Genomic DNA, 27,072 nt, shown 5'->3' with positions numbered 1-27,072 from the left:
TGATATCATTAGGGCTTGGCAATTCAAGACCAGAAAATAGTCCATTTCATGGAGTAGGTCTCTTTCTTCCTTATTAAATGTGGTATTTATTAAAGTTTATTTTCCGTTTTTAAATTTCTTGGTAAGATAATGGGTAGGTAGATGTTGAACAGGTATTTAATGTGACTATAGCTTAAGCAGAAACAGAGCTTGATGAGAAAGGAAGTTCAACACCTGATGCCAGGGAAGTTGTGGAAACTCTTGTTCATCGTAGCCTTGGGATAACTTTACCTGTCTAGTCATGAGAGACTCTAGGAGTTCACATTTATTGGAAGAGGGATTTGTAAATATACTTTTCTTTCCTTCTGGATTATACATGCACTTGCAGGGATTCTCCCATCCATATTTTCTACTTTTGCACTGATAGTTGCATTTGTCATGAATGGCAGGTTTAACTGCAGTTGATTTCTTAATAGCTCATGTAGGAAATAAAAACAATTTCTAGGTGTATCTTTATTCTTAAAACTTTTCACCTATTCCTTGAATAGTTAATTTAAAAATAAATTGAATAATGTATTAAAATTGAGTGATACGTACCTTGCCCCAGTTCTGGCTTTTAGCCTCCATCTTTGGTTTGAGGACACTGATCTAGAAATTTTTAAGCATCTTTGATAAACCTTTCCCGTGTAAAGCATCAAAAGCTATGAATCAGTACTTACAGAACTGCATGGTGGACTGGATGATATAAGATGTCCTCATTAGTCATAATCCAGATATGTTATCAAGATTTATTCTGAATGTAATATTTTTATATATTGTCCTTGACATTAGCAAGATTAACCTCATCTGTATTGAATATTATTATTTAGTGCTTTTTAGTAGTGGTGACTGAAAACCTGAACCAAGACCAAGAAAGCAATGTCTTATTTTCAATCTTCTGTTTCTATTATTTCTGCTGCTTCTCACCTTTAAGCATTTATTCTCCTATTATAAGAATAGTGCAGGTCTGAGGAAGATGGTGGGGTAGGTAGCACGAGGAATCTGTTTTCCAAACTGGACAACAATTATACTGGCAGAATCTGTCTGATGTAACTATTTTAGAACTCTGAATTTTGTTGAAGGCTTGCAAATTCCACTCAAAGACTTGGGGTTAATTTTGGTCGATTTGAGCTCTTAGGCTGGAGCAGCTATTTATCCCCTACCACCAGCACATGACCGGCAGCTATGCACGTATTCCTGGAGCAGCTTGGGCATAGGTTGCAGGAGTCAGAGTAGGAAAGAAGAACCTTGGCTTTCCAATATTGGGAATCTTTGCTCTAATTTGCTGACTACCTCTTCTGATCACAGAGAGGCAAAGAAGCGGACTACTATTGTTGCAAGCCCCTTCTCTGGCTGAAATAATATCCAGGAGATTTAAAGGACTAGTGCCCTTCCCCTCTTTTCCCCCTTTCGGATTTTTTTTTTCTCCTTTTGGGTGCTAGACATTAAAGACTAGGACATTCAGAAACCACTGCATATCTGAGGAAACTTAGTGACTTAGACTGTGCATGACCAGAGAAAGGCTCAGAAAGACCTGTGAAAACTTTAAGTTTGTTTATACCTAGGACTGACCTTTGCCACAGAGACAGCTTGCAAAAACAAACAAAACAAAAAACATAACAAAAAACAGGAACAGTGGAGAAGGGGAGAATCTATTTTCCAGAAGTACTATGTTGCTAGACTCAAATGGGCAGTGTTCAGTAGAAAATTAGAACGTGTGTTAAAAGAAGCAAAAGTATGGCCTATTTGAAAGAGAAGAATAACCAACAGAAACTGTCCCTGAAAAAGATCCAGTGATGGATACAGTAGACAAAGACTTCTAAAACAATTCTTGTAAAGATTCTTAAATAAGTAAAGGAAGATGTGGAGAAAGTTAAAAACAAAATATGAACAGAAGGGAAATATCGATAAAAAGTAGGAAACCAAAAAGAAATTATGGGTCTGAAAAGTATGATAATTCAATGAAAAATTTACCAGAGGATTCAAAGGCAGATTTGAGTAGGTAAAAGAATCTGCAAACTTGAAAAAGACAGTGGAACTGAGTGAGTTTGAGGAACACAAAGAGAAAAGGCTGATAAACAGTGAACAGAGCCTAAGGGATCTTTAAGACACCATCAAGCAGACCAGCATATGTATTGTCAAGAGTTGCAGAAGGAGGAGAGAGACAAAGGTGTAGAGAGAATATATGAAGAAGTAATGGCTGAAAACTTCCCAAATTTGATGAAATGAAATGAATATAAACATCCAAGAACCTTAAGGAACTCTAAGATGAATGCAAAGAGACAGACATTGAGGCACTGTAATCAAACCGAAATCAAGTCAAAGTAAAATCTAATAAGTCAAAATTTTATTAAAAAGCCAAAGACAAGGAGAGAATCTTGAAAACAGCGGGAGATGAGAATCATGTAGAGGGAATCCTCAGTAAGATCATTGGCCTATTTTTCATGAGAAACTTTGGAGGCCACAAGGCAGTGGGCCAATATACTCAGAATGCTAGAAGAAAAAACTATCAACCAAAATTCTATATCTAGTAAAATTGTCCTCTCATTAACCAAAGCTGAGGGAGTTCATGAGCTTTAGACCTGTCCTGCAAGAAATGCTCAAGGGAGTCCTGCTAGGTAAAATGAAAGGACACTAATAAAGATAAATAAATGGGCAATTATAGAAGTTAGTGTGATTGTACCAATGATTTGTAACTATACTTTTTGTTTCCTGCATGCTTTAAGAGACCAGTACATTTAAGTTTCAGTATATTAGTGTAAACGCTAAAAGGGGTTGGGATTGAGCTGTAAAGGAGCAGTGTTTTTATGTTATTGAAATTAAGCTGATACAAAGTATTATAACATTAGGATGTTTAGTATAATTGATATAACATGATAACAATGAGGAAAATAGCTCTAGGATATACACAAAAGAAGATGAGAAAGAAATTTAAACATCTCACTAGAAAAATGTCCGCTAAACACAAAAGAAGACAGTATTGCAGGAAATTAGGGGGGGGAAATCCTATAAGGCATGTAGAAAACCCAACTATATGCTGTCTAGAGGAGATTTACATTAGACCCAGAGACACAAACAGGTTGAAAGTAAAAGGACAGGATAAGATAATCCACTAAAATAGTACACAAAAGAGATGAGGAATGGCTATTCTAGTACCAGACAAAATAGACTTTAAATCAAGATAGACAAAAAAAGACATTGTATGTTAATACAGCAAGAAGATAGAACAGTTATCAACATTATGCATCTAATGACAAACCATCAAAATACATGAAGCAAAATTGACAGAACCAAATGGAGAAATAGTTCTACAATAATAGTTGAAGACTTCGGTATTCCACTCCCAGTAATGGATAATATAATATAATATAATATAATATAATATAATATAATAATAACCAGATAGAAGATCAGTAAGGAGAGAATTTAAACAACACACAAACCAGTTGGATCTGATAGACAAATACAGAACACTCTCCCTAACAACAAAATATACATTCTTCTCAAATGTACATTGACATTTTCAATGATAAAGGATAAAGGATAAAGTTATATGTTAGGCCACAAATTTTCAGTAAATTTAAAAAGATAGATATCATACCACATATCTTTTCTGACTATGGCTGTATAAAGCTAGAAATCATTAACAAAAGGATATCCGGAAAATTCAAAACATTGTGGAAATTAACACTTTTAAACAACTAATGGATTAAAAAAATCACAAGGGAAATTGGAAAATACTTAGAGGTGAATGAAAATGGAAACAAAACGTATCAAAACTTATGGGAAATAGCAAAGGTGGTGCTAAGGGGAAAATATATAGCTATGAATGCTTACATTAAAAAGCCAGAAAGACCCAAAGTCAGCAACCTTACAACTTAAGGAAATAGAAAATAAACTGGAACAAATTGGATCCAAAACTTGCAGAAGGATGGAAGTAAAGATTAGAACAGGGAAAGATGAAATTGGTAATAGAAAAACAGAAAAACAATGAAACTAAAGTTGGTTCTTTGAGAAGATCAAGGAAATTGACAAACTTTCAGTTAGATCTAGACTATGAAAAAACACAGAAAAAGCTCAAATTGCTAAAATCAGAAAGTGGGGACATTACTACAGATTCTACAGAAATTAAAAGAATTATAAGAGTACTGTGAAAAATTGTATGACAACAGATTGGTTAACCTAGATGAAATGGACAAATTCTTAGAAACACGAAAACCTACCAAAACTATATTGTGAAAAAATAGAAAATGTGAATACATATATAATTAGTAAGGGAATCAAATCACTAATCAAAAATTTCCCAACAAAGGAAAGCCCTGGACCTAATAGCTTCACTGGTGAATTCTAGCAAACATTTAAGAGGAATTAATACTAATGTTTTTCAAATTTTTCCAAGAAATTGAGGAGAGACCACTTCCCTACTCAGCCTGTGAGGCCAGCACTACCCTGATACCAATGCCAAAGACACTATCAGGACACTACAGACCAATACGCCTTATTTACATTGATGCAGAAATCCTCAACCAAATACTATCAAACAAAATCCAACACATGAAAAGAGTTATACACCATGATAAAGTGGAGTATATTCCTGGAATGCAAGGATGGTCTAACATTAAAAATTGAGCTATTTGATGTGTCCTATCAACAGAATGTGGGATATAAAACACATGATATGTCAGTTCATTCGGTAAAAGCATTTGACAAAATTCAACACCCTTTCATGACAAAAACAACCTAAGAAAAAAATTCCTCAACACAATAAAAGCCGTATATGAAGAATTCACAGTGAACATCATTCTCAGTGGTGAAAGACTGAAAACTTTTCCACTGCAGTAAGAAACAAGGCAAAAGCCCATATTTACTACTTCTGTTCAACACACTATTGGATGTTCTAGCCATAGCAATTGACCAAGACAAAGAAGAAGCATCTAAATAGAAATAGAATAAACAAAATTATCTCTTTTTGTAAATTATATGGTTTTCTATGTAGAAATTCTTAGGGAGTCCACATACAAAATAAACAAATGATTAGAACTAATGAATTCAGTACAGGATACAAAGTCAATACACAGAAATTCGTTGTACTTCTGTATATGAACAATGAGCAGTTTGGAAAGGAAATTCCAAAAACTGTTCTGTTCACCATAGCATCAAGAAAAATAACTTAGGAATTCCTAAGCAAGGAAGTTAAAGACTTCTGCAATGAAACTACAAACCATTGCTGAAAGAAATTAAAGACACATCAATAAATGAAAACACATCCCATGTTCATGGATTGGAAGACAATATTATTAAAATGTCACTTTTACCCAAAGCTATCTATACATCCAATCCAGTTCATATCAAAATCTTAGTGATTTTTTTTTTTTTTTTTTTTTTGCGTAGAAAAACCAATCCTAAAATTCATGGGGAATCTCATAACACCCCACGTAGCCAAAATTATTGTGAAAAAACAAAACTGGAGGAAGCACAGTTCCTGATTTCAAAACAAACTGCAGATCTGCAGTAATGTAAACGGTGGGATTAGCCTGAAGACAAACATATATAACTCAATGGAAAGAAAAGAAACCCCAGAAATAAGCCATCACATACAGGTCAAATGATTTTTAACAAGTGTACCAGGACCATTCCGTGGGGAAAGAATAGGCTTTTCAACAAATGGTACTGGGGAAACTAGATATCTACATGCAAAAGAATGAAGTTGTGCCCTTACCTAACAACATATTCAAAAATTAATTCAAAATGGATCAGTGACTTAAATGTAAGACCTAAAACAATTATTGATTATAAATAAAACAGTAAACTTAGATAAGCTCAGGAAGATAAGTTTATTCAGGAATAGCAGAGGAACTGCAGTTTGGAACAAGAAACCTGTGGCATGCTACAGGGAGTCCGTTGAGGGGTTTTGATATGTTGTATTTATGGGCAGCAATTGGAAAGAGGGGAGGGTTCAGTTAGGGTCAGTTAAAATAAAAAATAGAGGAAACCAGCCTTGAAAATTTTCCTGAGCAAACAAAATCATTCCATTCACACAAACAAAGCTCAATTCATCCCATTTTGTGAGATCCATCCAGTTTGAGTCCTGTTCCATTCATGCCTCTGGCAAAATTTCCCAAGGTTGATATAGGACAACCTCTGATCATTCCCCCCCACCACAAGAAAGTTTCAACACTATGCATTTTCTGTAAATCAGACATTTCTGAGAAATCAGTCTTTTAGTCCTTGGGGTTATCTTCCTGAGGACACATGTGTGAGAGCATCCATCTTATATTCTCCAGTTCTTTTAGATTGAAATTCTTTCACACAACAAAACCATTAAAAGAAAACACATGATTAAAGCTTTACAACATTGGATTTGGCAGTGATTTCTTGGACAGGACCTCAAAAGCACAGGTAACAAAAGAAAAAATAGTCAAATTGAACTTAATGAACATTTTAAAATTTTGTGACTCAGAAGACAGTGTCCCTAGTTAAAAAAAAAAAAAAAAAAAGCAACCCACAGAAAGAGAGAAAATATTTGCAAATCATGTATCTGAGAAAGGGTTAATAACCAAAATATATAAACAACTCCTAAAACTCAGCAACAACAAAAATCAAATATTCCAATTCAAAAATAGATAAAGGACTCAACTAGCTCTTTAAAAGATATAGAGATATGGTTATTAAGCACATGAAAAGATGCTGAACATCACTAATCATTAGAGAGATACAAATTAAAACTACAATGAGCTATCTCACACCCATTAGTATGGCTGCTATCAAACAAGAAAACAATCACTAAATTCTACTCCTGAAACTAATATTATACTAGATGTTAACTAGAATTTAAATAAAAACTTGAAACATTGCAAAGAGAGAAATTTAAAAAAGTATTAAAAAAGGCAGAATATGAGATTTAGAAGAGGATGTGGAAAAATTGGAACCCTTGTCCATATAAAATGGTACTGTCACTGGGGAAAACAGAATTACCATACAATTATCCATCAATTCCACTTCTTGGTATATATAGCAAAAAGAATTGAAAGCAATATCTTGAAGAGGTATTTGTACACTTATGTCTTAGCAGCATTGCTCACAATAGCTTAGACGTGGAAGCAGTCCAAGCAAGTGTCTACAGTCAGAGGCATAAACAAACAAAATGTGTTACACGTACAAAGTAATATTATTCCACCTTAAAAAGGAAGGGAATTCTGTGATACGTTACAACATGGATGAACACTTAAGACATTGTGAAATAAGCTGGTCACAAAAAGACAAATACTGTATGATTCCACTTAGGTGTTTAGAGTAGTCAGAATTATAACAAAGTATAATGGCAAATACTGGGTGGGAGGAGAAATTGGGGAATTACTGTTTAGTGGAATAGAATTTCAGTTGTATAAGATTAAAAGAGGTGGGGATGGTGGTGGGGATGGTTGTACAACATCAGTGTATTTAATACCACTGAACTTTAAAATGGTTAAAACATTTTAACATGGTAAATTTTACCATTGTAAAAAAATTTTTTAGAAAACATTTCAAGTTCGTCTCATTATCATCTATCTGTATTATGTTCCAGCCTTTTCTTCATGGCACCCCACCAAATTAATCTTTCTAATACTGGTTTGTCTATGTCATTAGTCAATGACAATTGCAGCAATTCTTCTTGGCCTCTAGTTCTGCCCCCGGTCTCTCTGTCCTTATGCCCTACTATTGTCAAAATCATCCTCTATCTTAGCTAAACTCATTACTTAACTTTTTCCCAAACTTATCTGTGACTTTTTGATGCTTGATATGCTTGCTTTCCTTACCTTTAATGTTCTTTCCTCCTTTCCCCCCTCCCCTCTCCTAATGTGTAAATCTACTTAAGTTTGAACTCCCTAGGAAATGTTTCCTGATTGCCCCACTTACAGTGGCGTCTCTTTTTTCTAAAGACTTATAACAGTTATTGTTTAAATAATTCATTTAGTAATTGTCACTGGTTGATATTTGTTGGTATGTACCTTTCTCTTTTCCCCAAGTATCTCCAAATTTAGTGGGCTCAAAGCTATATCTTAAAATTATTTGTATTATCATTTACCTTAAAATGAATTGATTAATTGATATTTTGTGAATAATCATAACTAAAGATGATATTTAGTGAATTCCAGACCTACTTGTGAGAGTCAGGAGCATCTGATGATGTTTGTCCGGAAGATAAACTTGGTATTGTAATTGGGTACTAGTCTTTGTTAAATTTTTCTAGAGCAGTTAAATGTGTCACCAGTAAGTTGTCTGTCTGTCAGGGTAATTTTGTATATATTTTTAGCCAGTAAATAATTTTGAGAAACTTGAAATCTTAATTTGTCTTCCTGTAATAATGTATCAGAGTAAGTATTAGTATTTGGGCACTAATACTTACCTTTTATTCATGTGCTAGATTAAATAAAGTTAGCTATGGAAATGGCTTGCTAGGTCAGTGTGTAATGCTTATAAAGATTTTGTTTCAGTTTTAAGTCAGCAGTTCTGTGTTACTTTACTGTCAATACTGCATATTCTCCATCTGGAATTCAAGTTTTAGGTTTTTGTTTAAAGTAAATAGTTTGCACAAAAGTTTCTGTTTTATGTGTGTTCGTTTATACACACACATGTCTTCTCTAAGATTGTAACTAGAATATTGAAGTAGTAAAGGAAATTTGTTGCTCTTAACCTATAGAGAATATTTGAGTGACTTTTATGCCCTCTTGTTAAACACCTGGAAAAATAGGTGAGTATTATTTCAAGAATTTTAATGGGGAATGTGTTTATCATGGTCACAAAACTAAATAATGGATTATATTTTTGATCTACTGCAATAGTACTCACTTTAATCAGTACTTTTTTTTTTTCATAAGTTATTGTTTCACCCATTGTTTTCGGTGGAGATATAAGTTAGAATGTAAGTTACTCAAGGATAGGGATTTGATCTTATACTTCTTTGTATCCTCAACATCTAAACCAATATCTTTACATCAAAGTGTACCAACAAATGTTAAGATAATAAAATGTCTATTTTTCTGGGTTTTGGGGAATTTGTTTTTCTTGTGGGAGAATGACTTCACTCTGATTTTACTCTGTGTTTTCTTCTTACAGCCCCATTGACAAACCTTCAGATTCTCTCAGTATAGGGAATGGTGATAATTCCCAGCAGGTAAGACTCTGATTCTCTGTCACTTCATTTATATTCCATTCCCTAAAACAAGGCATTCTATGCAAATGGATTTTCTGGATAGTGGAAAATACTTTACTGAAACAATTTAAAAATACTTTTAGTGGACATCTTTTTAAAATGTATTATAATGAGGCTTCTTTTCCTCCACAGAATTGCTGTGTAAGAGCATAATTTAACCCTTTCTTGATGACTTCGATGTATCCTTATGACCATATGTCATATTGTATTACTGTGTCTCAATATTTTAGTGGCCTATAAGTCTGCTGATACTACTGGTCTTTTTGACCCTCTACAAAAGGGTCTCAGACTAGCATGCCATCTTTATTCTTGATTTTAAGAGTTATTTCTCTTCTGTATACCCCCTTGTTGCTTGTTGTCAACTTTAATTTTCTGTTTCTCCCAGTGTCCTTCCCTCTAGTAGTTTGTTCCTTTCCCAGAATGACTGTGGACTTTGAAGTAACAAACCAAATACTTAAGTTCAAAGTTGTATCCACAGTGAAACTGAGTGAGGTTCTGTTCTTTGCATCTTGCTTTGTATCATCTTGTCTAGTTGCTAGTTTTTTCACTGCATAATTTCATTGCATCTTCTTATATTGGTACAGAAAAATATAGTTCTAATGTCCCATAAAGAATGGCCAGTTCCCCACAATGTTTGTGAGAAACTTAGCCAAAATACACTGCTTTTGGGGTGCCTCAGTTAGGCACCTGACTCTTGATCTCAGCTCGGGTCATGATCTCGAGGTCATGGGATTGAGCTCTGCATTGGGCTCCATGCTGAGTGTTGAGCCTGCTTGGGATTCTCTCTCTCTCCCTTTCTCTGCCCCTCCCCTGCTCTCTCTTTCCCCTTCTCTCTTCAAATAAATAAAGATTTTTTCATAATAAGTTAAAAATAGTTGCAAAGGATGTAATTTTCAGGGTATTGTAAATATTGGTGTTTTTAAATAAATGTACTACCTTGCTTTTTAATAAGTATCTAAGAGATTCAAATATCAAAATGTTTTGTTGCTTTGTTCTTCATTTAAAAATATATATACACGCTGTTTTTTTTTAACAATCAAATTTCATATCTTTCCTTGTTCCCCTGAACTCATCTTTCTGTTTCCATTGCCATTCTAGAATATTACCTTAATACAATATAGTTTATTTGTGACAGGCATATACTTCTATCAAATAAAAATAGACATGAATTTTGAATTGGAAAAAATTATTTTTCTGACACAAGGCTAAAAAATGCTAATTTCCTTTCCTCTGAAGTTTTTTAAAGCTTATTTGTTTATTTTGAGAGAGAGAGAGACACACACATGTGCATGCAAGCAGGAGAGGTGCAGAGAGAGGAAGAGAGAGGGAGAATTCCAAACAGGCTCCATGCTGTCAGCACAGAACCCAAGATAGAGCTTGATCTCATGAACCATGAGATCATGACCTGAATTGATATCAGGAGTCAGACGCTTAACAAACTGAGCCACCCAGGCACCTCTTTCTTCTGAATTTTTGTTTGTAGTTTTGATTTGATCAAAGCAACTTATATAAATACATATTTTGATAAAAATTGTTAAGCATAAACACTAAAATTATATTGGATATTTATTAATGCAATGAATAGAGCTATTTTAAAATTATTTTTCATGTATCCATAGATGAATATTACCTGTTGGTAAAGGAGACAAGTTTTAACTGCATTGTTAGTCATGTTTTCATTTTCTAACTGTCAATGCTGAGGTGTCTTGTTCATATAAGTGGGGGGGGGGACAAAGAGTATTATATCAATATCGAATTTTTTTAAAACTCATTCTGCATTAAATACTTAAGAGTCATATAAAGAATGAGGCACCTGGGTGGCTCAGTCTGTTGAGCGTCTGACTCTTGGTTTTAAGTGTTTATCTTTGAGAAAGAGTGTGAGCAGGGGAAGGGCAGAGGATCTGAAGTGGGCTCTGCACTGACAGCAGACAGCCCAATACAAGGCTCGAACTCACAAACTATAAGATCATGGCCGGAGCTGAAGTCAGATGCTCAACCAACTAAGCCACCCAGACATCCCCAAAATTATTTTCCTTAAATATTTTTATTTCCTTATTTTGAGAGGGAAGGAGAGAGAGGAAATCCCAAACAGACTTCTTGCTGTTAGCAAGGAGACACATGCGGGGCTCGAACTCACATACCGTGAGATCGTGACCTGAGCTGAAATCAGGAGTCAGTCACTTAACTGACTGAGCCATCCAGGTGCCCCTCCTAAAAATTATTTTTAATGATGTGTTTAGAAATGATTAGATCTTCTTTCCATATGGTTCTAAACCATGGTTCTCAGTATTGAGAATCACCTGGTGTGCAAAAGAATCAGGTCATTAGTCACTCTTATCACCAGTTTGAATATTTCTAATACATTTTTGTTGCTCTCAAAGTTTTTGCTTTTGGTCAGAATACTATAGTTACATCCCAAAGAGTGAGAAATACTCTTTTCTTTGTAAAGTGAGAGAAGGTAGGTTCTGAAAGGAGAGGAGACTGACTTAGTCTTTTCAGGGAGGGTCAGTTTTAGAAAAGAGTACATATGTAAATTGATGGGTTTTTTTTTTTCTTCAAAATTCATGTTCTCATAAAAAAGTCTTGAAGCATCCCAGTTTGAAGACCATTGTTCTAATACCTTTTGTTGCAAGCCTTTTCAATCACGGCTTATTAAAGTATATAAACTCCTATTGATTATTCTTTTCTCTTCCTATTTTATTTAGATATCTAACAGTGATACGCCTTCACCACCACCTGGTTTATCAAAATCCAATCCAGTCATCCCCATCAGTTCATCCAATCACAGTGCACGGTCTCCTTTTGAAGGGGCAGTAACTGAGTCACAGTCGTTATTCTCAGATAACTTTCGCCATCCCAACCCAATCCCAAGTGGGCTTCCTCCTTTCCCCAGCTCCCCACAGACATCCAGTGACTGGCCTACAGCACCAGAGCCACAGAGCCTCTTCACATCAGGTATATGACAGTACTGCCACATTTGAATTGTTTTACTCAGACTGGAATGAGGCCTTATGGATGTGTTTTTACCCGTGTCCCCCACTCTTGCTTTTTCATAAAGTTGTAAACATTTAAACTGCGTGGAATAGGATAGCTAGATAAGTAGTTGTATGACTTAGAACTTACTGTGTTAACAGATATCTCCAGAAATGAAGGATTAGATCATTTTTCTGATAATAAAATGCTTATTCCTCTAGGAATTATTAAGGGCTTACATATTTAATCATATTTGTGTTTACATAATTAAATTTAATGTTTTTTTCTCCAGATGACAGAGAGGTATGATAGTTAATGTTGAAAGCCATATTTCGCCATTTTTGAGTCATTTTCATTTTTATTCATTGTAAATTTTCTTATTAATGCGAAGGATGCCATAAAGTTAACATCGACAATTATAGCACCTATTATCAGTGGAACAGAAAATTTTAAAAAATAGTAAAATTTAGTAGATACTTTTTTCATGAAGTTACGTTATTTTTTCCTAACAGTATATAAAGCATATATTTAAAATTACTTAGACTTTGTGTTTGATAAATACATTAAGTAAATTTTACCAGTTAAATTCTGTTATGTCACATTTATTATCTTGTTTCATTTAGATGACTTTTTCCAGGTTTGGGTTATAAAAAGTTGAAAGTATAATTCGGGTTTCAAGTACTTTGTTTTCTTTGCTTAGCAAAATCACTCTATATCATTCAGTTTTTTTGAGGTTAATATATTAGGAATCAAATAATTGCTAAAAGTATGTGAAGACTTTTATAATGTTATAATCTTAATGTGCTAAGAAGTCATACAAATTTTGGATGATGTAATGTGATGTGTTTCACAGTCATTACATATGCAAGTAAGCGATGTGTTTTAAATTCGTCACTAATTGTCTCCCCAACAGAAACAATCCCGGTATCGTCCTCTACAGACTGGCAAGCAGCATTTGGCTTTGGTTCTTCTAAACAACCAGAGGATGACTTGGGTTTTGATCCCTTTGATGTCACTCGAAAAGCCTTAGCAGACCTGATAGAAAAGGAACTGTCAGTCCAAGACCAGCCTTCCCTCTCGCCCACGTCTCTTCAGAACTCCTCTTCACACACTACAACCGCCAAAGGTCCGGGCTCCGGCTTCCTGCATCCTGCTGCACCAACAAATGCCAACTCTCTCAATAGTACCTTTTCAGTCTTGCCACAGAGATTCCCTCAATTTCAGCAGCACCGAGCAGTTTATAATTCATTCAGTTTTCCAGGCCAGGCAGCCCGCTATCCTTGGATGGCCTTTCCACGCAATAGCATCATGCACTTGAACCACACAGCAAACCCCACCTCAAATAGTAATTTCTTGGACTTGAATCTCCCGCCACAGCACAACACAGGTCTGGGAGGGATCCCTATAGCAGGTAGGTTCATTTATAGCCTTTGAGAATATGTGAATAACTCATGCCTTCAGGTTGTTGGGTGGGTAGGGAGAGAATTTTTGAAAAACAGAGAGTACTTACTATTCTTGGAAATTTCTATGGGGAAAAAAAAAAGTCCTTATCATAATCTAAAAAATTTTTAATTGGATGGATGCCTTGTAATATTGAGCTTTATAAGGATGGTGGAGTATTTTAACTAGTTATAACTTGGAAGCATTTTATTTAACAGGATAGTTACCAAACTTTCATATGGACTATAAATGCACAAAGTAAAAGAAAAAAAACTGGACTCTGAAATTATGGTGCTATAAAGTTCCATACCGTGGTAAAAATTTTGATTATACATTCTAAAAGTAAAATGATTAAAAAAGAATTTTTTTTAAGATGGTAATTAGTGAGAGCATGAGGGATAAAGCCATTCTCTAACTACTTTTGGCAGTTACTTACTTTGATAGACACGTGCACACATACACAAACTGCTTTATGTTAGTAAAGTACTTAATATTTGAGAACTCTGATTATTCATGTTTCACAGACATGTGTATAGGTATACTTTCTGTGAAAAAGCATTCGTTCAAGGAGAGAGATTTTCCCTTTTTGTCTGTCATGTTTTTATTTCTGGGAAAAATACTTGGTTCCTATAAGTGATACCAGAATACTTCTGGTTTAGCATTGCTACCCTGGAAGGCTTCAGAACTTTTGGGTCTTAAGGTCCCATATAACATTTATTAGATCAAGTGACTTCTTTATCTAGGATTCCTTCTTATAAATAGTTTTGTTTTGTTTTTTTTTAATTTATTTAATTTGGACTGCAGAGATGACTGGTAAAAGAGAGAGTTTGTTTCTCTCCTGATTTTCTCAGGTAGAATAGAATATAGTCCCTCACCCTGTTACATAATTCATAAAATTTATTTTTATCCCTTGTTGTGGCCTTTAAGATAGGGCATGGCACGTTGTTACCGCAATAATGTGCTGTCACCAGCCAGTCGTTCGTTCGCTTGTGTTTAGCAAGGTTGATAGGTGACTTTGAAGAGACCCATCAGAGTTCTTTGGCTCTGATCCCTTTGTGACCAACCACATTTCATTTCATTTTCAAGACAAGTAAATGGGTTAAGAGAATATGGTTTGTGGCTTTTGATACAGTGAATATAACAGGTGATATAGTGAAGTGAATTTACACAGGCATGATAGCACCCACGTGGTGGTTTGTGTATCGGTGGAACTCATGATACTCGTTCATTTGATTATGGTAGTTAGTAGGTAATTCCAAGTGACATTTTTCAGTCCTTTCCTTCTACATGATATTCACTTGTGAAACACTTAAGTATTCAGTTCTGATACGGCTTTTTCCCTTCCTTTCAAGACAGCATATTAGAGTATAATTTTGTTTGGTTTTGCTTCAATCATTTAGGAATGTGGCATTTTAATGACTAGTAGTGTATCTCATAACCGCTTATAACATTAAGAGTTAAAGTTAAGTTCCCCTAAATATTCTTAACATTTAAAAATAAAATATCAAATCAATTGTAATGAATATTTGGGATCCTGTTTACCCAACAAAGAACTAGGCTATGTGGGTAATACAAAACGAGTATAAACTATGGATACTATTTGCAGGTATTTTGCAGTATAGTTGAAGAAATAAATTATGTATGAGAGCAGTAACTATATGATACTGAAATCTACGAGACCTCAGTTGAGGCTTTAATTATTGGGGAGGCTTCAGTGAAGAAGTAGGAATTGATCTGTACTATGGTATCTTGGATTTGGGGTAGTGGGGAAAAGAAAGACCTTTTATACTGATGGGACTCCTTACTAAAGGCGTAGAGGCAGGAATTAGTATGTAATTTCATTAAGAAGTAATAGAACTGCCTTCAACAACTAGCTGGAGGTGCTTCATGTATTGTATTGAGTGGATGACAACGTGGGGCACTCTGGCAGCAAGGGAACAGTATGCACTTGCTATGATAGGAAGAAGGGTGCCTTTGTGGGGCTCTAGTTCTTAGCTGTCTTCATTGTGTACTTTTATTTGACTTACTACATGACCATCTTCAGTAAGTTATCTGTTCTTCTGATTTCACAGTTATCATATTGTCCATCAGCACAAAAACAACAATTTTAACCCAGGTATTTCAAACCCATATATATTGTGAAAATGCCACAGTGGTAAGGAATAATTACGGATTTGTGAGTGTAGTTGTCTTCATGTTAACTATTTGAAATCTTCATCTAAACTAGATATTTGTGGAAAAAAACCATGGCATTACATTATGGTCCTATCTTAGTGGGTTTTCCTTTTAACATATACTCAGACGTAGAATATAAAATACTTTTTTTTCCCAGAAATTCTAAGAATGAAGTCACCACCTTGTAGGTCCTGACTCATTGTCGTATCTTATGGGAGGTTGGGAGAGCTGCTCATTTCAAGTTTTCCGTTTCTGACTCTGCAAACTTGTTTGGTATTTAAATGGTGACTTATGATTAAGCCTATTTATTAGATTACTTTGAAGCCTCTGATGACAAGAGAAGTTTTAGTTTTAATGCACCAAAATATTTAAAATTGTTATCAGGAGTTACACAGAATGCTCTCACGTCCTGTAAATATTTGGCAAGTATCTCAGGAAGCTAAATGTGCTAAGCCTCAAAACAGAATAGTTATATAATTGTAGCCAGATGACCTGGGATTTTCAATAACAATTAGAAATGACAGAAAGTAAATTTCTGGAAAACTGTATACATTTTAACTGTGTAATCTGAAGCAACTTAATACCTAGGCAGCATCTGCCTTCTCCACCCAGAGCTGTAACTCAGTTGTACTTGAGTTGAACTATTGAAATAGGTTCAACTTTGTATCCTGCAGTGAATATCATGGTATCTTATCAGGGTATATATTGGTTAAGTGCTTCCCAATGGAGAGTACATACTGTTTCTATAATACCTGCCACTTTAAGTTATGCTTGGGCAATATTCAACACCGGACAAGGCATGTATATTTATTTATTCTTTAGATACCTAGAGCCCGACAGGGTCCCTGACCTTTACAAGCAAACAGCCAGTTTGCTTGTAACAATATATAACAGTCACCTATATATCCTACAGATACCATGTCTATATGTATTATATATTTGTATTTAAGTGTTTAGTTTTGGTTTGTTTCAATTAAATTATTAAAAATCTATATATTTGAACTATTATGGGAAAGACAGTTGCCAGAGGTTTGATAGAAATGCAGCTTCCATTTCTTTTGCCTAAATGAAAACACTTTTTTTTTTGTTGAAAATTACTTTCTTAATTAGGTAAAATCTTTTTAGCAGCGTTTTCTTGGCTGTACATCCAGCTTAGAAGGACTTTTGAGGTAAATATTCTTGGGGAAAAATTGATGAGTGGGCAGTTATAGTAAGTCCATTCAGATCTTTATTATTAAAGACTATGTGCTTTTGTTTAAGGAGGACTTTTCTTGGCCTAAAAAGTGACTTATCTTGTTCATCTCCTTCATTTTAGAAATAGCAAAGCTGTGTTCCAGAAAGGTTAAATAATTTGTTAAAGGTCAAACATTCAATTAGTAGTAGAATTAGGATAAGTACCCAGATCCCACATTCAAACTGAAGTGTTTTGCCGCTACAACATAGATGTTCTCCTTCACAAATGAAGATCACTAGCATGTACTTTTAACTTGGTTTTCTTCCCATAGTAATTGATGTATGCTCTCACACACTTGCAAGTCCCCTTTCATCAATAGTTATCTATTTGTGAGACAGTTGGCCCAGCTCAGGGATGTGGTCTGTAGTTACAAAGTAGAATGAAATTTATCAACTTGATAAACATTAATCTCTTGCTTAGTCCTTACCAGTAACATATTCCCACCAAGAACTCCAGTAGTCTAAAATTTGCTTTACACAGCCTCCTTGCTGTATACTTGGAGTTTATAAAATCATTGCCAATTTACTGAAAAATTATGAAATAAACTGTTCTAAAGGCCAGAAGTCTTCTCCATGTCGTATGTTAAATCTGTCAGTTAAGTATTTCCAAATGTAATTTTGCAGATTTGTTTTTCAAAGAATGCTCTGCCAAGATGTTTTTTATCCATAATGCTAAAAATTATTTGGAAAACAAATCATAGTAAGTCTAAGTCTGTGAGCATTGTTGTTTTTTAAGATATACTTAGAAAAATATTTGAAACTTTTGAGGATTGGATTTTTTTCATGTTTTTGTGCATTCAGCTTTGACTTGTGAGAGGACATTTTTTCATTAAATTTGATTACTGAATTAGCTATTTTAACAGTGACTTGATTGAATTTTGAGTCATGTGTAAAACAAAGTCACTTGTAGAGTAATTATCAGTTATAATTAGGAAAACTGATCTCATTTCATGTATAGTTCTCTGACCTAGAAGTCGTCATCTTTGCTTTCAGTCAATTGGATCATTATATTATTAGCATTTCACTATTTTCTCATGACTTAAGAAGTATACATTGAGTTTTCAGATGCTATATGGTAATTTGCTGAGTTAATACTTGTATCTTTTTATTTCTTTTTTATAACCATAATTTCTGCCTTTAAAACATGGATTTGTCATTTTTCCTTTTAAAAATCGTGTTTTCACATCTGTGAATTTATTTTTAATTTTTTTCACAAAATACTATTACTGTTAGAGAAGTATCTGAATTTAAAAGGGGTCCAATTGGCTTGGAAAAGAATGGCTTTCCTGGTCTCTTTTTTTTCCTTTTTGTCTAGTTATAATCCTAAATCTATAATATTTGTTCTTATATCTTACGTAGTATTAAATTGAAGGGTGTGTTTATAGTGTAACTACTTTCTAGGTACTTGCTAAGTTTATATTTTGAAATTCGTGTCTTGTTTCACACCCAGATTCCAGCCATTAAGCATGTATTTTATATATGTATCAGTATTCCAAATATTGAAATCATTTTTAAAGGGACTGTTAACAAATCTAGTCACCCATAACTAGACCATGACTGACTTTTCCACAGGGGAAGAAGAGGTGAAGGTTTCGACCATGCCACTGTCAGCCTCTTCCCATTCATTACAACAAGGACAGCAGCCTACAAGTCTCCACACTACTGTGGCCTGACAGCAGAGCTGAGAGGAGAGGATTAGACTCTGGGCTGCTTGCATGGGCAACCGGATTTGTGCATGCTTCCTTTCTGATTTCGCATTTAATGTACACACCCCAAAAGAGCCGATATAAACGTTCCTCATGCCTCCAACTAGTGTGTTACCTCACAGTTGCTAAAGTATTTCTTCATTAGGCCTTTAACCCAATTTATTAGCATAATAATTTTGGCATTGTTTCTCATGAGTGATACTATTTTTAACTCACACAAATAAACTTGTAGTACTAATTAAGATCCCAGATGAGATTAGCTAGAATTGTTCTTTTGGCTCTATTATTGAAATTATGCAAAGATAATGGTAGTTCCTTGTTTTCTGATTTGTGAAAAAAAATGGTAATATCCTAATATCCTTATGAAAAATTTGAAAATTTAAGAAGATAATGTCTATTGCATTTCTTTGAATACTTGAGAAAAGAATACATACAACACAAAACTGGTGGTGTCACTTAATGCTCAGAAGGATGTTGTCAGCATTTATTTTTAGTTGTATGGATTTATATCCTATATTAATGCATTGCGTGTTTAGAAACTGTTTTTGTTGTTTCTCATTTGCACATTTGCACTTTCTTTCTGAATGGTTGTTAATTATATACAGAAGGTTGAAAGATAATTATTATAGACTAAATGCAATATCTCTTTTCTAATGCACTGCCTAGTATACCAGGAAATGCCTCAGAAACAGAATTTCAACTTACAGTTGATTTATCAGAAACTTGAATTTGGGGTAAACACTGTATGTAAGAAGCAACCATAGTAGTGTGACATTTTTATTGAACAAATGGTAGTTCTGTGAGATATCTGTTTTGAAACTTTATTGTTTAATAATTGAAATGTGATAATAAAGCTCTCTTACAAGTACCTGGCCAGAATGAGACTAAGGTAGAGGAGAAGAGATTGGGGAGTCTCTAAAATTAGGCCATGTAAATTGTTGTAGAAAATTTTAGTCTCAGAGGATAGTGGAGTACTTTAATTAGGACATAATGTGAAGTGATGTTTTTGGATAATATGCAATTTTTTGAAATAGTTTTAAAGCCGATAATGAAGGAAAATAAACACTTAAATTCTGAGCAGTGGACAAAAAGCTGGTTCAGAAAACATGACCGTATTCTGCCTAAATTAAGTATCTGGGAAGAAGGGGGAAAGTCAGCTCTCCTCTTGACATTTTCAAAAAACAGTTGTGATAAAAGATACACCTTTATTTTTTGAAAAATATTAAAAGAGTAACGTGAATACCAAAAAAGGAAGCCTGAGTATTTAAAATAATAATTTAAAAACATGTTGTTAGGAAGTGATACTTAGTATCATGTTGGAGTTTTTCAAGGTTACCTCTTCATATAAAGTCTGATTATTTTCTGTTAGGCATAATACAGCAAATTGAATGGCCTTGTCCTCAGGTATAGCAGGTAAACTAAAATCTGTTTTTGGTTTGATTTGGTTAACTGAGGGTGTAGGAACAGCTTATTCTCTAGTCATTTAAATTTTTTTTTCATAAAATTCTGCAAAAATGGCAACCTCTAATTTCTATTCAGAAGTGATTTTAGTGCAGCATTATAAGGATTTAGAAGATACAAATAAAATATTGTATTTATATGTACTTCTTAGAAGCCTTTTATCATGGGTTAATCATGGTTTCATTTTGCTGTAAGAGGTCAAGACAGCCACCTACTGTCATCTCCTGTGATGCTAAGGTTCCTAGGCTTTGTCAACAAACTTGGGCTTCCTATAATGAAATTTACTAGTACAGAGCTTTCTCCAGCCCTCATGAGCAAGCCTTTCATCGCCTGGATCTTGTTAAAAAGACAAATGGTTCGTTCCCATTTACTTTACTTCTCTGTGTTGAGAGAGAGATACACCTGTTAAACAATGCTTCTTTCCTGACGGCGCTTTCTCTCTCCTTTCTCCTTCCTAGCTGGGCCAACAAAGTGTCAGGTAGTTTGTCCAGACTTGCTAGGACCCAGAACTCCCTCCCAGCTTGCTTCTGCATCCTCTACACTTTGACACACACCATATATCAGGAAAATGCTTCTTGGGCATTAGATTTCAGCTGACTGTTTTCACATTGAATAGCTGAAGATTTTCCTTTAACTGTAATTTCAAGACCTTGTAAACCTAGAATAATAAGCCTTACCATTTTGCTTATTTAATGTTCCATATAGTATGTTTCCTTTTTAAAATGAAGTCTTGAAATCAAGTTGTAATTAATTATGTTAAAGCACAGAAAAAATGACACAACACAGGAGAAAGTCCCACTTGACATAGTGAGTAAATTGATGAAACCAAATAAATGATGGTAAAGAATGAAAAATTCTAAAAAGCTTCAGATTAATTTTTGTTAAATTCCTGCGTGATTGATGTGCCATGCACAGGGGAAGCTTTTTATGCTTTTACATCCTAACTTAAGAAATAAGTAGTCTGTTTCTTAATGTGGGAGTTTTTAAAGCCAAAATTCAGAACCCTTTGGATGTATTAGCAAAGTTACGAGTTTGTATGTATGTACAGCTGTCCACTTTTTTTCTGGAGCGAAAATCCATAGTTATTTGATTTATAAAGGGTTTGGTGATATTTCCTCACTCCCGAAGAAAAGTTAAAAACTGCTACCTCGAAATGGTTTTAGTGCCAGTGCAAGAAATAGAGACTTGGAGTGAATGATTTAACTCATGATGAATGTCAAGTGCCTCTTTTATTTTCTGATAGATTCCATTAGAAAATCCTTTCTGATTAATACTTTCCTTTTCATTGTATTGTTGCATTTTGTTTTTCCAAGTGGCGCTTTTATATATTTTTCCCTTATTTCAGCAAAGTATTAATCAAATATTTGAGTGCCTGTTCTATGTAGTGACCTGAGTTAGGTCTCGAGGGATACAAGGCTGAATAAAGCACAGATCCTATCATCAAGGATAACAGTCTAGTGACCGTTTTATTTCAAATTGTTTCTATAGGGTCAGCTCTTAATATAATAGTGAGAACAGCCATAGCAGTCAAGACTCATTTTATTATTCATTGCTCTGACAGTGGCAACGAAGGGTATTTAAATATTGATGGCTGAAATTTTTACATAGATGATAATTTGGAAGGAGTGAAAATAATTCTTATTAGGGGAAGACATACCTTCGTGCTTCTGATTTAAGTATCTTAGTCGTGTATGTATGCTCATGTCTCTAACTCTTAGTGTCCTGGGTGTTAAGTAGAGCTTTCTATATATATGTTCATTTAAAGAAAACACTTGAATGCATTGTGGCTGTGCACATTTTTACTGGCATGGCTTCTATTTGTACTGTGTTCCAAATACCTTCAGGATTGCCAGAGCTCTCTTTTGCTGCAATCCAGGTCCATAGGGAGCTACTCCCACAGAGGCATTGCCTCAGAAAGCCAAGAAAAAGGAATGAATTGCAGGTGCCTAGAAATCTTGCAAATGAAGACCACCCTGTTATGTGTGTGTACATTAAAAACTGGGGGCTGTTTTATCTTGTTGAGTTACAAGGTTTTAGATTTTTTTGTTTATTTGATCTTGAAGTTTTCCCAAATTTGCTTAATTGGCTTTAAGAGATGGATATCGTAGAGTTGAAAACACAGTAACTTTTTAAAAAGATTATCTTATAAAGAAATGATAGCCCAAAGCAAAGATACAATTGTCTTTTTCTATAATCAGCCTTTTTATCTGAATGAGTACCTGCTACATTGTCTCCTTTTGCTGAGTAAATGGCAGTAATATATGCAGGTATTTACACATGAAATGTTTAGTAAACTAATCAAACACTATGTTGATACAAAAGTAGAAATGCAAATTAAAGAACTCTAAGCTGGTTCAGGGAAAGCCTTCACTAAAAAAGTATGGGCTTTTTAATTTTGAAGGATGGCTAAAATGTAGAAAATGGTAGGGGGAAATACAATAAAGGTAACAGATTGAACCAAGAACCAGGGACAGAGACCGGAGTGGTCCATAGGGGTTAGGAGAGAAGGACAGTAGGGAGATGGAACTCGGCTGAGGTATACAGGTCGTCCAGAGAGGTGGAGTAAGTGCTCAAAGCCTTGAAAGCTAGGAAGAATAGTTTAGTCAGATATGGATATGGTCAATGGTAGAGAACTATAGGTTCTTTGGTAAAGATATAATTCAGTTGTAGCATTTTAAGAATATTAATTTGGTGATGTGTTTGCTTGAAATTAGGAAAACGCTCTAGTATGTCATTGCTGGCCAGTGCAAATAAGATGGCCTGGATTAGAACAGTAATAGTATAGGAATGGAGATGAAATTATGAATTAGAAGCTAGAAAACATGAAATCTAAGAAAAGGCCTTTAGGTTTGTCTAGGTCTCTGGTGATCTTTAAAATGTAACTTTCATAAAGGTACAGATGGAAGCCAGATTCCTAGGATTCATGAGGAAATATCACAGATGTGGATACAGAAATTATTGATAACTTACTTAAGACATTTGGCAACTCAGGGAAGGAGAAAAACAAGATGCTTACTATGTGGGTGATAGGTATTAGAGTGCATTACTTTTAGATAAGGCAGATAATTAAATATTTAAAAGCAAAACATAAAGGGCCAATTGAGAGGAAGACTTGGACAGTGCTAAAGAGAAGGCAGGCTGATTCAGTAGGATTACAGATTTTGGTAGTGTTCAGAGGAGATCTGTTCCTGAGATGACATTAGGTTATGGGTTTAGCTTTAGAGAGGAGGGCCTTGTTCTCCGTAAGAACAAGCAGAAAATCTAGCAAGAGAGAATGCAAGATTAGAGAAAATTAAAATAGAAGAAAAACTCATGTCAGTAATTATTGAATGTATGGTGTGTGAGAATGGGGGTGAAGAGCAGAGATGAGATTTTGTAAAGAAAGGCGATCAAATAAATCTGTAAGAATAAGCCTAGAAGTGCATCAGAAAGAAATTCAAGAATTGCTGAGTAAAGATAAGGATCAAATTTAAAACTCTTAGTGTCCAAATATGTATGATTTTGTATGTTTCTCTGGTTGTACACAAAGCATCAAGGATAGACAAGACAAATATTGAGAGTTTGGTTGAAAGATGAAGAAAGGAATACAAAGATATTCAAGAAGACAACATTGAGGGGTGCCTGACTGGCTCAGTAGGTAGAGCATGCAATTTTGACCTCAGTGTCATGAGTTGAAGCCCCACATTTGGCCTGATACCTACTTAAAAGTAAATAAAATAGAAGGGATAGATAAATAGATAATAAAAGTTTAAATAAAAAAGAAGACATCATTGAAACACCTAATCTTGTGGTCAAGAAGAGAAAGAACCAATGTTGTGTGTGTTGAAGGGAGTTCAGTGACTTGAGATTTTGGTGAGGATAAAGAACAGGCATAGTGTCGTTAAGGGACTGACAGATTAGGAGACTGTGGTCAGTGTGATGACCGTTCGGTGGTGAATGGTGAGTGAGAGCCAGGGAAAGGGTGGTAGATAAATGTCTAACATTTCACCTTTGGAAAGGTGGCTAGCTTTCGTGACCCCTGTGATCTCTTACCTACTCACTTTTCCTCCAGTTATTTCTTGAGAGTATGAACGCAGACTGCATGAGAGAGAATTGAGAAAGCAAGATACCACTTGGTGAATCCTAGGTCAGGTTTTTTGTAAGTTGGTGACCCAAAGGAAAGCTCCCTACGATGGAGTAAACATTCCTTCCTCAGCACGGTAGCAAGGCATGGAAGCAGAATGCCGGGGAAGGCTTGGGAAGAGCCGGGGCTGAGACTGGACAGAGTGTGGTGGGTAAGCAGGCCCGTTCCACGCTTTCGAAGTTTGAGAGGCAGTGGGTGTGGCGTGTGATGAGGCGTAGTTGAAGAGCCCGCATTACAGGTGTGAGCTGGTTTCTCCCATGCACGCAAGCTGAAAAGAACCAACTTTCTGCTTACATAGGGACAGTGTCTCTTCTTACCTGGTGGTACTGGGTCATTCTGCTTTATTTATATAGCAAGTTGGAATTAAGTAGTAGATTGGTGAAGAGTAGAAAAGAGAGAAATTCCGAACTTTATTAACCGGTTATAAAAGCATTTTGACAGCTTGCCCCTAAAGAGAATATGCAAGTTATTGAACTAATCTACTCTGAAAGCTTGTATACTTAGATGTGACCCTTAGGAAAAACTGCTTGTAGATAGAGTGAACTAGGGATGGAGATACGGATAAATGATATTTTTCTCTCCTTATTTAATTAACAGCAAATATGCCTAGTTTGGAAGCACTCTTAATTTATTGACATTAAAATGTTTTTAAACTCCCTGGACTTGTTCCATATACGTCAGCTGAAATGTCAGCTATGGCATTTGAAAGTGATAATACTTGAAAGGACAAGTCATTGCTCAAGAATACTGTTTGTCAAATCAGGCTGATGGACTGAGGAGCCACTGCTGCTTAGATCTTCTTTCCTCCCTGGGGTTTGCTGCCACAAGTATTAATTATTCTTAGCAACCATATATTGCTGGATATGCCAGGTTTTAATACCAGCTTCCTAGGAACTTTTTCCAAAGAATTACTCTTGCAAATTCAAAGTTCATAAAGAGAATCTATTCTGTTCCATAGTGTTTTAGAGTGCCTACCCTGGGTCTGAGTTATGCAGAAATCTAGTTTATAATTGTTAGTATCTGGAACTGATGACAAGCCTAAGCGATCTAAGCTGCTTGAGAATTGAACTGAAGTACATAGAAGTTCCATGAAACAGCTAGAAGTAGTTGTACTGAAAGAACCAATCCATTTTCTCCAGGTTCCTTCAGACCACACTTCCTAAGGCAGCCATTGACTTGACTTTGTTCTTAGTCCACCTCACATTTCATGATTATTGAAGGGTTCCTGGAAGCTTTAAACTGAACCAGGAAAGTATTGTGCTTAGAACCGTGTTTTTGCTCCAACTCGTGTTTGATACTCAGTCCCACTATTGTGCTCTTTTAGAAAGCAGCACCACAAAAGCTTTCTTTCCCCTCCATAAAATTTATAAGCCTTTAAAGCACCCAGCACCTTTTTTGTTGTTGTTGTTATATTGAGGTGAAATTCACATAACATACAATTAACTACTTTAAAGTGTACGATTCAGTGGTCTAGTCCAGCTGTTTAATTATCTTACTGTTAAATAGCAAAATAAATAACGCACTCCAGCCGTGAGAATTTTGGTTCATTCCTTGTTGGGGCTGTGTGCATCTCATCTAGTAGACTTAGTGTTCTACCTTGTGGGCTGAAAGGCAAATATTAAACCTTCAAATATTCTATAACTCTTCACAACGGTACTACTTAAGCTTACAGGTGAAGCAACTTTTATAGGCTGCCCTTTCAAATGGGGGAGGAAGGCAAGGAGCTGTTAGGTAAAAGAGCTTTAGGATACATTTTTTCCTGAGTAGGTGAAAAGGTTTGAAGCAACCGTCTGAATAGTTTTCAAATGGCAATAATAGTCTTCCTTTCTTTGTGACATTTGGTTAGCATTATGTAAGAAAAGATCTGCTTAGCAAAGGTCTACTATAAGCATAGCTCTCTCTATGAATGTGAGGTTGAAAGTGTGGGTGTGCGTGTGTGTGTAGGTTTATACTTAGTAAGTTTCATCTAAATCCTCCACTTGGTGAATGCAGCAGAGGAAGAAGTCTCAGATCATTTTTCTGTGGCATTTCAAATTTATTCTTGCTACATTCTGATTAATTGATATGTTTGGGATAAATGATGCATTTATAGTCTGTTTCTAAATTTCTTTTTAAAGAAATACTCTCTTTAAAAGCAGTGAGATTACAGTGCAGGTGCCCATCTTACCTCTGGCCATGTTTTATATGAATAAATATTTTCATAGCTTTCTCTAATCAGAGTTCACTCCCACTACTAAGCATACCCATCCCATGTCACACTCTTTGAGAAGACCCAAGGAAAGGATAATAAAATTTTGTATTAGAATAAATTTCAGAGCTTTGCAATCTGTGACATACTCTTTAACAGCCCACCTTTTAAAGACCAAGTAATAATAATGATGATAATAATAAACAAGGCTCAGACGGATTATGATTTGCCCATAATGACATTCTAAAAAGAATTTAAAGTTCTCTTAGCCCTCAACATCTGAATTTGCTTTCATACATGTAACTCAAGGAGAAAAAAACTGCAAGATTCAGAATATATCTCTTCTCTAAACTTTGTTGTGTCTTACAGTTTGATTATTATAGTAGTACTCGCAAGTCAAGGGCTTTCAACTGTAAATGTCAGTGCAAATAATGAAGGCTTTCAAAGTGTCCATCTACTGACGACTGTTATCACAGATCCTGTAAGTTGTGGAAACCTGTATTAAATGTGACCCAGTGATCTTGGAGTAACTTCAGTGGGGGTGGAGGGGGGTGTAACCTTG

The 27,072-nt window shown here is 35.1% G+C and overlaps 1 protein-coding gene across 7 annotated transcripts in view; it reads left to right on the top strand.

The window, feature by feature from the left end:
• Window positions 1–27,072, top strand: part of CNOT4 (CCR4-NOT transcription complex subunit 4) — a 137,605-nt gene that overhangs the window by 90,428 nt on the left and 20,105 nt on the right. For 5 of the 7 annotated variants that reach the window (XM_039242837.1, XM_039242820.1, XM_039242828.1 and 2 more), the window contains exons 8-10: window positions 9,115–9,172; window positions 11,917–12,166; window positions 13,098–13,595. In XM_039242837.1, coding sequence (XP_039098768.1) covers window positions 9,115–9,172; window positions 11,917–12,166; window positions 13,098–13,595 — 806 coding nt within the window. Of the gene's footprint in view, window positions 1–9,114; window positions 9,173–11,916; window positions 12,167–13,097; window positions 13,596–18,604; window positions 18,988–27,072 lie in introns of those variants that run through there. The other 2 variants (XM_039242855.1, XM_039242846.1) reach the window with 1 other exon arrangement.

Source organism: Hyaena hyaena, unplaced genomic scaffold (assembly GCF_003009895.1).
Source record: "Hyaena hyaena isolate Hyena2069 unplaced genomic scaffold, ASM300989v1 scaffold_8, whole genome shotgun sequence".
Taxonomy (NCBI): domain Eukaryota; kingdom Metazoa; phylum Chordata; class Mammalia; order Carnivora; family Hyaenidae; genus Hyaena; species Hyaena hyaena.
The sequence above is the reverse complement of the archived record's forward strand: the minus strand, read 5'-3'. Positions and strand labels throughout refer to the sequence as shown.